Here is a 15,322-nt window from a genome sequence, read left to right on the forward strand (position 1 = left end):
TTTTTTACCTAAATTATCTCTGAATCTATATAGACACCCTTTTTAGTTAAGTATACTTATTCACCCATTTCTTTTCTCAAACTATTTTTCTCTTTTGGTAATTGATGCAGACTTAGATCTAAAATCCATGAGCAGAAACTATTGTTATTCTGTTACAAATCACTATATATTATCTTCCTAAAATGAGTTTCATTTCATATATTTCAGGTGTGTTACAACAAGAACTGTAAACTTTTTAAAGGTCCTCTAAGCCTGAAAGAACTTGAAAAGAATGTAATGATATTGCTAACATTAATAGTAAATTTTACATAAATATTGATGGAATACCCTTCACCACTGTCAAGATGTGTTACTTTTCACTTCTGAAAATTGTGCTTTTGAAGCTAGCTATCAAGCCACTATTTTGCTCCTCCTGCCCTGAAAAAGAAGCCACTGGTGTTTTTAACATATCATGGCTAGGCTTCACGAACAAATGGCAAGTTAATTACAATGAGTAAAGGGGTAAACCTTTACTTCCTAGTAATGTCGGTTATATTTGATTAATTCACTAACTGCAGATTTATACAGCTTCTTGCAGCTGAAAATAAAAGTGCTGAAGCTGTATTAACACCTTCAGTGAGGACCCTTTTAACCATTGATGTTCATATTTATGTTGCAAAGTGTACAGAAATTGTTAGCCTTTATGCCACTATTTTAATTACATTTTTACTGTACCTGTCTCATTATTTTCAGAGTTCACCTCAGGATGCCAGTAACAACAGAGGAATAGTTTGGTAGCTACAAGGATAATACAGGAATGCCTTCCCTATTGATACTGAGATTATGTTCCCCAATGGGTGAAGCTCAGGCACACTCCCTTGTTAATTGAAGTACCTCTGAAGAGTTCACGATATGTGCTCTGTGAGCTGATGTCTCTTTTGATACTTCAAATACAGGTAGAGTTATGGATCACATCTTACTGAAAACAGTCAGAAAAAGACTGTATAGACTGACAATTTTGGGAATCTTGGGAATACCCAAGCAACACAGGTTTGTTACTGTAAAAGGTCCACAGGACATAGGAACCCTCCTGGCAGCTGACAAAATTCAACATCAGTGTGTATTCTCAGCTTTTCTGCACACAAAAATCTTTCTAAATTCTTTCCATGCTCAAGAAATAAATGCATCCAAGTCTGATTAAACATGAGGGTAAGGATACCAGCACGGAAATGTGTGAGCTTTAGTTAAAGTAACAAAGATTCCTAACATTGAAGCAGAAAATTGGATAACAACTAGAAAGAAGAAGTTGTGATCTGATGCAAAGATTACTTAGGATGACAGGAATGTTTGGTCTTCATTGGGCTTAATATCAGGCCATGAATGTGTATGTACACATGTCCCTTGTAGCAAAAAGGTCATTTGCTCTTTTAGAGGTTCCCAAGACAGCTCTGAGCAAGTTGGTTTATTTGCACAGCACAGTGCTAAGCAGAGATACTAACCTGGATCCCAAACACAGCACACACACACATCCCAGAGCAGCCTTGCACCTGGGCTGTTTCACACTGCCTGTCTGATACAGCTGCGTTACTCAGCTGGACCCAACTCAGCCAGTGTTAGCTAAAGAGTCTTTGCATCCCACAGCTGCACACTGAAAATACACCCTTCTATTTCTTTTACTGAAACACTTTGGTTTCTCTAGATGGAACGGATTATATTTTGGCAATCTCTTATGTAGCTGAATTATAACTAATCCCTCTTTCTCTGCAGTGCCTTACAATAGCAAGCTGATGATGCTAAATGTAATCCATTCATAAGGAAAGATTAATAAATAACCAAAGACATATCTCCAAATAATTTTTGTACAAAAAGCCTAGTTTTCCTCTCATTTTATACTCATGAACTCAATAAAATTTTAAGAGGGAAATTAGATCCATTTTTTGTCTTGTATTCAAGGTGCAATAGTTGACCCGAGCAAAAGTGAGAACTCCACAACCTATTTGTCTATCGGAGCTATATGTATACAATTGCTAGCTTTTGCTGATGATTCCATCATCAAATGAACAAAAAACTTGTTTATTATTCAGGATCTGAACATTACTTAAAATGCTCAGCATTTAATTCTCAATGGTATCTCTTTGCATTTGGCTGTACAATTAATTTATGGTTAATAGGCCAGGCTGGATGGGACTTTGAGCAGCTGATCTAGTGCAAGGTGTCCCTGCCCATGGTTGGGGGGTTGGAACTAGATGGTCTTTGAGGTCCCTTCCAACCCAAACCATTATATGGTTCTATGAAGTGCAGCTGGCACTGTGACATGAGGCTTTCTTCAGAACAAGTGTACACTGGTCAGTGTTGCTTTTCTTCACTTCTGTCCAGTAGACTGTTAAATCCAAGGAACACAAATATTAGCATATAGACTTCAGCATTATCACTGGCATAGACTGACATTGAATTCTATAAAAGTGTGAGAGAGGATTGCCACGTAAGGTCTTATGCCATCCTTGCCATGGACTCCAGTTTAAAAGGAACATGGATGTACCAAGAGCTCTGTAGGTGTGTCTTAAAGATATTTGGGATGGCTAGTGTGGATACATATAGCAAACCAGACAAAGCATTGGGAGAGGGATTTTAATCAATTCACCCACAAAAATTACCCCCATGTCATTTTATGCATGAGTGCTTCCATTTCCCGTGGACTTTCCAGTCCTTTATTATATATTCATTACTTAACAACTTGCACCCACTTGTAACCACAGTCTCTGAAAATACAGAGAGACCATTAGAGCAAAGTATTGCAAAATTAATTAGAAAAAATTAGAAAGTCAGGAAGCTATAAAAATAAATGAACAATCTTCAAGCTCAAAGTTACCATACATGTATGAAGGCTGAAAAAATAACAGCAGAGCAGAAAACTTCTAAAATTAATTTAATACAAATTTAATTCATATACATGCCAAGATCTGTTAAAAGTCTACCATGCCAAAAACCTGAAATAAATAATTTTACCTTTTAGAAAAAGGGGCTGCCCATAATTCATTCCAAGATTTCAGAAATACTTATGTTTAGTATAGTATTGCTTTCAAGGGAATTCAAAAGCTAAAGCTGTGTTGGCTGGAATAATTTATATTTTGATTTGAACCCCTCAAATAACTCACTCCCTTAATTACTGTCTTGTCTGACAGGGAATCTTGTGAATACATATTGTTTGCTTTAGTCACAGTGCATGTGATGATGTCTTTGACAAATAGAGACACTATTTCATGACATTAAATCTTACTTTCAAACTAAGAGTTTTCTACCTCATTTGTCAATAAAAACCATTACAGACTCCTGCTATGCTATTGATCCTACTCCTAAACAGGAACTCATATGAAGATTAACCTGAAAATAGCCATAATTTAAAAATGCATCTGACAAATCACAATAGATCCCATTCAGAGTTGCTCATCATTGTCATATAACAGCTACGCACTTGTAGCTGAATCAAAATAGATTTTCTCTACTAGAGAATCTTGTCATTAAACGTTTAGCCAAGGAAAAATTTAAGTGGGGAAAAAAATGCCCAGCAATTCATGTTAATAGCCACTATTTGCCATGCAGGATATGAGGAATGATTCCTCATACAGGGAGAAGCTTTATAGTTTTGTTAGTGTTTCTCAAATTTTGCATAAACCTAGAAATTTCCTGTGGCCTTTAAGTGGTCTGATGCAATCACTTTATGCCAAAGGAGCCATATGAACTACCATCATGTGCTACAGAGATATCTGAATGAATACTTGAGCTGATAAAGCATCATCTCCTCTAGTAGTTTTCAGTGTATGATCTGTGGTGTGCAGCTGAGCAAAACTGATTGAATCGTAGAAACATAGAATATCCTGAGCTGGAAGGAACCCACGAAGTTCATCGAGTCCAACCCCTGGCCCTGCATGGGACAATCCCAAAAATCACACCATGTGCCTGAGAGCGTTGTCCAAAGGCTCCTTGAACTCTGTCAAGCTTGGTGCTGTGACTATTTCTTTGGGGAGGCTGTTCCAGGGCCCAACCACCCTCAGGATGAAGAACCTTTTCCAACATCCAATCTAAACCTCCCCTGACAGTTTCATGCCATTCTCTTGTATCCTATCACTGGTCACCAGAGAATAGATCACACCTTTAGGCTGCCAGGTCACTGCTGACTCATATTCAACTTGCCATCAACCAGGATCCCCAGGTCCCTGTCCACAGCTCTGCTTTCCAGCATCGCATTCCCCAGTCTGTACATACATCCAGGGTTGCCCCATCCCAGGTGCATAATTCAGCACTTGCCTCTGTCAAACTTCATACAGTTGGTGATTGCCCACCACTCTAATTTGTTGAGGTCTCTTTGCAGGGCCTCTGCCTTCACCGGAGTCAACAGCTCCTCCCAGTTCAGTGACAATTGTACCAAACAGGATGCAAAAATACATACAGAGATCTCTATATATCCACAGTGCAATTTGTCATCATGGGATTGTGTCAGGACTCAAGAGGTTGATAGTGACATTCCTCCAACTTCCATTATACGTGGCTTGTGAGATTTACTTTGGATCACACATAGCCTGAATTCTTGGGATGAACACCTGCACTATACACATGGAGCACAGCTTTCTGAAGGGAAGAAACTTCAGATGCATGCCTGTGAAGTGAGGTGGTCCATATACTGGTTGGAAACATAAAGTGCCCATCCAGAGCTGGAACATATTTGAAGGTTTTTGACACACAAGTTCTGGGTTAGCTTCCTGTGCGAGGAATTTAGTTCATGTATTAAAATGACTTCTACCATTAATCAGGTAATAAATTAAAACAGTCTGGGGATTCACTTCAAAACTGCACCAAACCCAAGTGCTAATGAACACATCATTTCTTCTGAAAGGAGAAAGAAGGTCAACAAAGACTTAACACAACAGAATCACTTGTCATGAGCTGACACACACACAGTTATCCCCATCCAGAGCTCAAACATCCATATTTGACTTTAAAAAGTTTCAAGATATGTATCAGAGCCTTGATTTCAAAACATCAAAAGAAGCGGAATCCTCCACTTCCTTTCCTCTGATAACTAAAGAGGTTTCGTTTACACACCTATTCCTAAAAGTATTATTTTTCATTACATAGGTAACTTAAGAATATACATTTACCTTCGACTCTGGATGATAACACACTTCTCCACAGATATTTTCATGCTTTTTACATTCTAATGAGATGCACATTATATTACTTCTGCTGCTCCTTGGAGTCTTTGATGGGGTACACTTCTGCCATGCTTTACGTAAAAGTTCATACCCCAGGATAATGCCATTTGGCTGTCCTGGTGATGCCCAGTTGATTTGAAGAGACCTACAATAAGAAAATCAACATCTGTTAAATTTTTGGAAGTAGTTATGCCTCTAGAGTTACTTACATTAAATGATTAGCATATAGTAGTTCTACCTTACACTAGTTCACATGGAGTGAAACACTTTAAAGTGTCAAAATGTTCTTCTGGATAATGAATTTCACAGATACTTTAATAACCGTAGTTGTAAAAGTTTTTAATAAGTGTCAATATGTGCTAATACTCCATGAATACACATGCAATCAAAATTCTTAAAAGTTGCTATTTAAAAGATATCTCATTCCTATTTCTGGAAACTTATGCACAACAAACTTTCTAATATTTTACTAATTTCATTTCAGTGGTTGGAGAAAGGATGCAGTATGCCTTTCCTGGTGCAATAGCAAAGGTGTACATGAACGGGGCTGGTGTGACTGTTCCATTCTCAGACAGAAGCCTGCTACAGTGTGGGCAGTGGGGGGGGCAAAAGACCCCCCCTTTCCTTCTGTGCTGTTGCCACTGCAGCTTACTCACACTGTGCTCAGTTACCATTGAGAATAGGTTTGTATTCATCTTGTCTTTTCCCTGCTTCCAAATAAAATGTATGTTTCTTTAAGATGTATTCTTTAGCATGGAATTAAAAAAATAACTCATTACAGCATCAGTAAGCACTATTTTCCTTCTGCATTTAAATATTTTCATTGACATAAAATTAGAAGTAAAAAATGGAAGTGTTTATCACAACTAAGACTCAAGGCTTCTGAGTGCAAAAGCAGGACTGCAGCAGCCCAAAAAGATTGTCTGTAAAACAAAATCCTGTTATCAATTTCAGATTTGATATCACACCATCATCAGTTTAAGGAAGAAAATATGTTAAGGGACATCATCAAATCATGTTAAACTGTAGCATGCCTGTCACTACTAAAAATGCGTAGATATTTGCTCCAAAATCTCACTTAGTATTAAAATGAATAACATTTAAAAAAATGAAAAGGGACATTTGAAAAAACAATACAAATTTTACATTGATATTTCACATGAACACTTCGTTTTTTGTAGGATCACCATGGAGTGTTGCACAAGACACAAATTTCTTTCACTGTGACTCTCTTTGGGTGGAAAGAAAGCAATCCCAATGCTACATGTAGATCAAGAGGAGGACTGACAATACTGCATAGTAAATACTTAGGCTCCGAGTACCTCTTTTTAATCTCCATGTCCCAATTACACAGCCACTGTCAATGCCAGTGACATCAGAAATTAGCATTAATTTAAAGTGAAAATGCTTCAGTGAAACAGCAGCTGCTGAGATAAACTTTGACATCTTAACAGAATAAAAATAAATGAACTATTATTTCACTTCCTTGAGGTATAAACAGAGGAATACACACAGCAATAAGCCTTTGCAGAACAGAAATTGATGTCACCTATGAGGGAATAAATTCATAGGTGACTTGTAGAGTCACCATTATCATTCCATGGTCCTCATCTGAACCATAGATTTAATTCCATATTTCATCCATCGCTGTTTTGTATTCTCTTCGCGAAGCCTAGCCATGATATTCTACCACATATACATGAACACATACTTGCACAAATGCACTCATCCACATTTAAATAACATTAGAAGACCTAACTTAAAAATGTAAAAGCAGGATAACATATTGTTCAAACTTCAGGGAAAAAAAAGAAGATTAAGAAAAAAAAGAAAAGGAGGGTAGTACTTGAACCTTTATAAATGCCATTGAAACTCTCTACTGGTCTTTGCACAGGATAGATCACAGGAGCAAAGAAAGCATACCCAGCCATATTTTTGAATTAGTTGCTTTCTGCAAGTTTCATTCAGATCCTCAAGGGTATATTTTCAAAGTATTGTGCCAGGTTTCTGCAGTTTTTCAAGTCGTATTTTTCTCTAATGTAATTTCAAATTAGGCCTCATAATTAATGCAATGATTTGAACATTTTGCCTTTTCTGCTGAGCTCAGCATGTACTTCTTTCCTTTAACAAGCAATCACTTTATTATTATTCAATTGATAGATACACATTTGGGGTGGAAATAGCCAGATATTGTGTAAAACTGCAGCTGCACAAGAAAATTGTGTGGCATGGGAGTTCACTGATCAGTGCCAATGAATGTATGACCTTCCAATAGCAGACTCCTTCACAATTTTATGGATGTTTCAGGTATGTCTACACCTTCCGATGTTTGCCACCCATGGCAAATTGTGGCAATGCAGGAAGAACAGTGCATAGCTTGGTTTAAAAAAGAACAGCAGGATTTTCATGGAACTGCAGCAGCTTTTTGACACCCCCCATCTGAAGAAATACCCCAGGCTGAGCTGAAAGACCTTCATGAGCAGGTGCAGATTTGATGGGACACGATGGGCACTTTAGTGTGCAGCCAGTTGTATCATGTATGGTGCATTTGATACAGAAGCTGCAGAAACGTGGGGACAGAGCCTGCCCACCCTCTCCTTCTGTCCATCTCCCAATCACTCCCTGTGAGATAAACCGGAGTTGTGACTATGCTGAGAAGTGTCCACAGCCTGACCTACAGAAGCAGACTCACAAATAGGCTTAGACGAATGTACAACACCTCACATGCAGAGCATAACCCTTGTCTGCCCAGAGAACACTTTAAGTGTCTGCCATTTATGATAGTTCCAGTGCTGGATGAGTCCCTTCTATGACTGCTGGCAATGTGATGAAAATACTGAAGCAGACAAGGTAGCCTAACCAGGTTCTAAGAAACAACCTGCTTCAGACTACAGGGTCCATGAGGCACTGCAGCAGTTTCATGAGATTAAGAACAATTTCAAACTGATCCACAGGGGTGTATTTGCTTTTGGTGAAAGACAGCAAACTGAAATCATTTGGCCCAAGCATGTGAAGTCAATTATTTTTGACATTTCTAGGTAGAAATATTATTTTTTAAAAAAATCCATGAAAAATAACAGTATTTTGGAGGTTTTTTATATCACATCAGATGCATTTTGGCAAAACAGACTTTGGAAGGAAAATTCTGTTTTTGCCTGCTTCATGTATCACCAGCTTCAAGTGCCCATAAAAGAACTCCTCAACACAGTAATAAAGGTTTAACCATGAAGATTAAAAATATATCCAGGTCTCACTTCTGAATCCTGATAATGAATGTTCTGTTAGTCTCATCACATACAACGGTTAAGTTTAAAAATCTATGATTCAATGGCTTTACTTTTAGGAGCTAGAACAAAAAAAAAAAAAAAATCACACGATTCACCTGACAGTCTTAAGATAGGGAACACTGCTATTATTAATGACTAGTGGATAAAATACTTCCCTCATCAGGAGATCACACATACTGAGCAACTGCTCCAGCATTATTGCACAGGAGTTAACTACCGGCTGTATTGTGGACTGCAGGGTTGACATAATTAGAGAGGCAGTATGACACAGTACAGACAGCCTGATAAATGGCATCACACTTCTGTTGTTGCTACAAACTTCTTAGAGAAATCTTTCAGCGCTTTGTTTTTCCCATTACTAAAGCAGGGAGAGTGATCAAGTGTCCTCCACAGGAACACTGTCTTGAACACTGTAGGGAAAGTGTTATGAAACTAAGCATATGTAAGAAATCTTTGTGTTTTGCTTGTCATATGTCGAGAGGATATGACTCCACAACAGCCTTCCCCAGTGTTTCACATTTAATCACATAGCCTGACTTTTTTTTACTTTCCTTCCATTTCCCCAGTATGGGAAAATCAGATTTACTGGTCTTTAGTTCCCCATATCCCCTTGGAGAAATCTACACTACATTGCCTTATCTTCCATTTTTCTAGTACCAAGACCAATTTAAAGGATATTTAACACAGCACAGCAGTTTGACACTTTCATATTTGATCTCCTTTAGAACTCGTGAGCAAATACCCAAATATCCCAATAATTTGTTGCTACAGTTCATCTATTTTTTCTAAAATCCTTCTCACTAACATGTTGATTTGAAATAATTCCTCCAGCTCATTCACAAACAGCAACTGACACAGAAAACTTCTGAAGTCCCATGATACTGAAAATCAAACCAAAGAATCCACCTAGTTTTTCCCCCATGGCCTTATCTTCTTTGAGCTGTTCTTTACTCTCTGACCAAGGTTTCTGGTTCCCCTAAGGGTGCTTTTAAAGGGCCCTCTCTTCATGAAGACATGAAGGATTTTCCCTAGATTCCCTAGATTAGGCCACATGTTGTCTTCTGAGCCATCAACCTTTGAATTAAGCACTGAACAGAATTGCTGTATAGCAAGGATAAAGAAAAAGAAAAGAAGTATTTTAAAGGGGAATGAATTACTTTCCTACACACCATGAGAATTTAATCCATTACACAAACTTTCAGTCAGCGTCCGCATGCATGCAGTACTCAGAGAACTTTCTAAACTATGCAACAAAATACAATACTCCTCTATGGAGTCAGATCCTGAGGCCCTAATTAAAAAAAAAATAATAAAATAAAAACAAAACCAAAAACTTGATTTCAATAGCAATCGTTTCTACCTAAACACGGCCGGTGCAACCATTCCACCTCCCCCCCACAAAAACCCTAAATGCAGGCAAGAAACATAACAAATCAGAACCTGACTCAGAAGTTCAGGATTGGGTCCCGTACTGTTTTCTATTTGAAGTTTGGCATTATAAAATAATTATTTCAGGACTGCGACCTTTTGTGCCAAGTTTCAGCCTGAAGCTGAGTTATTAACTGCAAGGGGTAGAAAAGTAAGGTATTTATAATGGCTCTGGCGGTACAACCTTCATTAGAACTGTGTGGATGGAGCTGCTATCAGAAGGACTTCTAAGTTGGTGAGTGAAATTATAATTTCTGTCATGTAGCACCTTGAGGCGAATTTTAAAACAATTATTTGTGAATGCTACAAAGACATTATCCTACAGCATTCTCATCAATAATACAGCCCCCTAAACTGATTCAGAAGAGGGAAAAACGCCATGATTCCAATTAAAGACAATAAACTGCACAGGCTGTATTACATCTCAGGTATCCCATGAGCCTATACTCTAGAAATGCCTTTTTTCTCTCTCTGATGACAGATATATATTAAAATGTCCTCTTGTCCACACAAAGTGGTTTTTTTTTGAGCAAGCTTTTTCTTTTAGGGAGGATAAATAAGCAAAATTCATATTCAGTCCAGCACCTGCCGAAGCTGTCAGCTGTGGTGTTTGTCATATTTCAATCAAAGCTGAATCCAGCCAGTCATTTTTATACTGCACAATCCCTACATACTCGAGGACCAGAATTAATGAATTAGCTATTGATTAAATTCCACTCTAGCAAATCCACCGTGGCAAATAAATGAACTACCCGGGGCACATGTAGGCCACGGCCAGACATGTCCGGGCAATCGATCAGTAGTTAGTATTCTTTTGGGATATAAGAACAGCTGATGATAATATGACATGTAGGAAAAGGCAGTGTAGAAACAGAGTGTGTTTCTGGCTGAGCAGATTATAAAGTAGGAAGGCATTTTTGATCCTTTTGCATTCATGTGTTATGACATATTTAGTCTATATATAATAGCAGAAACATGCATAAGTGTTTGCAGTACAGACAATACAGACAAAGGCATACATAAGTTAAAGCCAAGGGCAAAAGATGAGATCCTGAACTGAGTTCTTATCATCAAACAAGCTTTGACTATATCTGTACGTGTTACAGAAAAATAGCAAGCTTAATTTCACCCTTATACAGAGATAAATCCTGTATTCAAGTAAAATGTAGAAATTATAAACAGCAAACCAAAGTCCTCAAGAGACTGAAGAAGCAAGTCCATTCTGCTGGCCATTTCTGAAGGCTCAGATGCTAGATTTTTGTTATTTTTAGAAGTGGAAAATCACAGGAACAATAACATAAACACAGAAGGTTAACTACTTTATTGCTGGTGCAACTCTGAAAAATTGTTACCAACTGTAGTTTGTCTTTGGAAGATATTAACTCCCAAAGAATCACTGTATAAGTTACAATGTGGCTACTTCTAAGGACTGCAAATTTGATGCTCCCTTTTACAATTAAGAAGTTTGCCCATGCCTGTGGATGTAGTGGACAGGCAGATTGCAAACAGTGGTTCAAGGAGACATAGATATGCATGCCTTTTAAGATAGCTTACTAATTCTTACTGCTGTGATAGGTGACTTATTTTTACCCAGAATTATTCTAAGTTTCCATTATCAGCATCACATTGCTCCCTGAGCATTAATCTTCCTCTTCTTAACTGACAGCAAAATGTGATAATTTTCATTCCGCTACGCTTCTTCTCTTAACTATTTCTTATTTATTATCACAGCACAGCGATACCCAAATGGGTATGTACAACCAACCAAGGGTGAGACTACTTCAATTGATCTTTTGGCAAAAAAACTTCAAGACCAAAAATAACACCCAGTAAAAATGCTTTCTAAGTGTATACTGAATTCTTTTATGCACCTTTTAGAATTTTGAAAAGACAACTTTACATTTTGGTCCCCATTCCAGCTACAAATCTCCTTGATATATAAAAGCCATCTATAGCATAGTACCTTGAGCCAATTACGTGAATAATGGGTGCTGACAGCTGCTTTGGCTCATCTTCCACAGTTGTAATCTGGGTCCCATTGCTTCTCACACAGGCATACACCGTGCAGGCTTCAATCTGATGAAGAAGAACATGAGTTTCATATACTCAGCTGCAGAAACTTTTCAGCTCCGCTACTTGTTTAGACTTTCTCTTCACCCAAGATATAATTCTTTTTTATTTAACAGATTCCATAAAGCCAGGAAAATACTGCAGCTTTGAGATAAGTATATCTACCAGAGATATACTGCATTGTATCACATTTTCCCATACCATTTTCAAAAGAAGGGTATATGCAGCCCTCTGGCACTAATTGTTGTTTTCTATTAAATTATCACCAACAGAGTTGCAGTGAATTTGTTTTTCTGCATGTATATGTAGACCCTGTTACACAACACTGAAAAAAAATGTATCTTGATTTGGAGTCTTCTGTAAGTTTTCTACTCCTACCATATATCCTGACATAAAAATAAGGATAATTTTTCCTTAATATTTTCTATTCCTTCATGCCTATTCTGGAAATGAAAACTGAAAAATTTAAATAGGAATCATAAAATTTGTTAGGAAAAAATGCCACAGAAGTACAAACTTATTACTCCAGTTCTTGAGATTAAACTAAGCAAAGGCAAGGTGAAATAGGTAGTGAAGGATTGTAGCACTGTTTCTGTATTGTCAACAGGGAAGTTACTCAAAATAAAAAAGCATGAAAATGAAAGATAAAATGGTAAGATTGCCAGTGAGATGCACATGAATCCCAGATAATATTGTTTTCAGAAAAAGAAAAAAAAAGAATCATAGCAAAAAGAAAATAAAGGCATCTTATTTTGGCTTTACCTATCACACTGATGCAAATATAAATCCAGTATAAATACTAGAAAAGCAGAAGAGAAGAATAATTAACATCTCCAGCAACAGAAGGTGGTCATGGTGAATTAATATAGAGGGTCTATAAGTGAGGCAGTACACTGAATTTGCATTGTTATTGAGGAAAGACAAATGTGTTTCCAAGTGGCATTCAGAAAGTCATATGTGTATTCATGGGTGGAGGTTTGCTGCTTCAGAGGGGCTGGAACATGGAAATCTGTTACGGTATGCCTGCCTGTGATGTTTATTTATGGCATGTAGTAACTGGATGTAAATTTTCAGAATGAAGTATACATGGTACTACTAAGTTCGTCTCGTATATAATAATGCAAACCAAACTTTAATGAAATAGACAGGAATAGTTACAATTAAGAGTCAAACTGCATTTCTTGAACATATTAATTGAACTTCAGGATAGAAAGATATTATTTCTTCTTTTTTATTATGTTTCTGCACACAGTATTTTGCTTTTCAGTAGATGTATGCCTAAAGAGGCAAAGATAGAGAAAGGGAAAAGCCACGTAAAATTATCAGCATAAAAAGTACTATGATGATTTTAGAGATCAGCTCTGATTCCTCCTCAGAAGGATAAAGAAAAAAATGATACAAGGATGTCAAATGCAATATCATTATTTCACTGCACAGATATATTATGCATGCCTGATGTTTCTAAAACAATTGCAATTTTCTTTTAAAGAGTAGGAGTAGAATCTTTACCTCTTTGCAATATATTTTGGGGCTTTGCTAATGTTTAAGCTCAGAGCATTTAGGGGAAAGTAAATGGAGTTTTGGTGATTTGAAAAAGAGATAATGGAAATTTGTGTTATGAAAAGTCTACACAGACCAAAATATGCTGAAAATAAATTTATACCTTGCATGTATATGCATACAAAGATCAGTGCAAACATATGTCCACGTATGTAAAGAAATTCATGAAACGATATTTTGCTTGGAAATCCAAATACTTTAAGTAAAATTAAAGTGTATTACACAACCCAGAAAAATATATTCTAACCTGTATATCATACACGGTGAATGGAGACAAATCTGCTAAAAGAAAGGATCCAGGCTCGTTCATTCCAGTCTTGTACTGCTTATTATTTACATAGACAGAGTACCCTGTGACAACACCATTCGGGTTTGAAGGCGATGTCCAGATGACACGTACAGCTGTACTGTTGATGATGACAACCTCTGGAGGGAACATGCCCTCAGGCTCTAGAAATAAAGGAAGAAACTGAATAAACTCCAGCTGTCTCTGCAAAAGCACTTGTTTAACCAAATGCAGATTAGTATTTAGGTTTAGCAAAGGGTTCACTGCTTATCTGCTTTCCTCTGATGAAGTTATCACAGTCTGTAGTCTTCTGTAAATTGGCTTATTATACTCTCAGTTAGAAATCATGAGAGCTAATGGTAAAATGCTTTATACCAGCAGCATAGTGTCAATCATCAGTAGTATGTGGCCAGTAAGATATGATGATAAATTATTCACCCATCTGCACTGCCAACATGCAAATATTATTTTTATGTCTCCACAATTCCAATTCTTCCAAAAAAAGAGAGAGAAAAATAGAGAATTTTAAATAAAAACCTGAGACCAAAATACCTTATGTCTGGTGGAACGTGACATTATCAGCCTTATAGCTGAAGCAATATGAAGCAATATGCAATATTATCATTATGTAAATGGTTTAGAATGTTGATTACTATAGGTAATGATGAAGTCTAACACTTATTTAAAAAAAAAAAAAAGAAAAAAACCAACACCTTCCTCAGCGTTAAATTACATAATTATCTAAGCATGTCAGAAATAACCATGCAAAGACCTATTTTTATCATAAGAACCCATCTTTACCAGTTGAAAAATTGCCCTTATGATCAATTCTATTTTATAAACAAAAGGTGTTGACCTTTGGCATGAGAAAGGAAATGGAATCCTCCCTTAAAGTGCTTTGCTAATGACCTGGAACACTTGCTTCTGAGGTAATGATATTATAATGTTTATAATGAGACTTTATAAAGCAAAAAGATTAGAAAGACCATTCTAAACACATTTCAGATGCACAATTTTTTTATTATTATTTTATCCTCAACCTCTACCCCTAGCCCTGTACTTGCCCACTGGCACAGAAATGACTCGAAGAATTTTCTTAGAGGCTGAACTTATACCTAGAGTTTCTAGTGACTCAGGAAAGGCTCTGTGCATGACTGCCACGTCAAAATCATATTGCTTCACAGAGCAAATCTTTTAAAAAACCCATTAATTGTTTCTAAATTCCACCATTTATTGATATGAACTCAGTTCCAAACTTAGTGCACACATATAGGAATATGCAGGAGAAATGAGAACAAACTGGGTTAATATCTGCTATTAGAGCTTTTCCTTCTGTCTCAGCGGGACCATTTATTGATCTACCACATGATGACAACCAGCACTTAAGCATTTTAGCGTTTTAGACCTTTTTCCCTTTATACCGGAAATTTTATAATGGAAGGATGACTGATCTCAACCCTAACAAAAATCAATCAACTTCATTCTCGGATTTTAAGCCAAGC

General features: G+C 37.0%; 1 protein-coding gene across 9 annotated transcripts in view; it reads right to left on the reverse strand.

Moving 5' to 3' along the window:
• The window catches only part of USH2A (usherin), a 379,342-nt gene that overhangs the window by 93,858 nt on the left and 270,162 nt on the right, over positions 1-15,322 (reverse strand). For all 9 annotated transcript variants that reach the window (XR_007903998.1, XR_007903997.1, XM_051783908.1 and 6 more), the window contains 3 exons: positions 13,782-13,984; positions 11,868-11,980; positions 5,136-5,334 (listed from right to left, as the gene is read on the reverse strand). Coding sequence is in view for 7 of the 9 variants with exons in the window: in XM_051783908.1 (XP_051639868.1) it covers positions 5,136-5,334; positions 11,868-11,980; positions 13,782-13,984 (515 nt within the window). In the remaining 2 variants the exon portion in view is untranslated. The remainder of the gene's footprint in view (positions 1-5,135; positions 5,335-11,867; positions 11,981-13,781; positions 13,985-15,322) is intronic.

This window comes from Manacus candei, unplaced genomic scaffold (genome assembly GCF_025592945.1).
Source record: "Manacus candei isolate 608988 ecotype Guabito, Panama unplaced genomic scaffold, ASM2559294v1 h1tg000017l, whole genome shotgun sequence".
In the NCBI taxonomy this organism is placed as follows: domain Eukaryota; kingdom Metazoa; phylum Chordata; class Aves; order Passeriformes; family Pipridae; genus Manacus; species Manacus candei.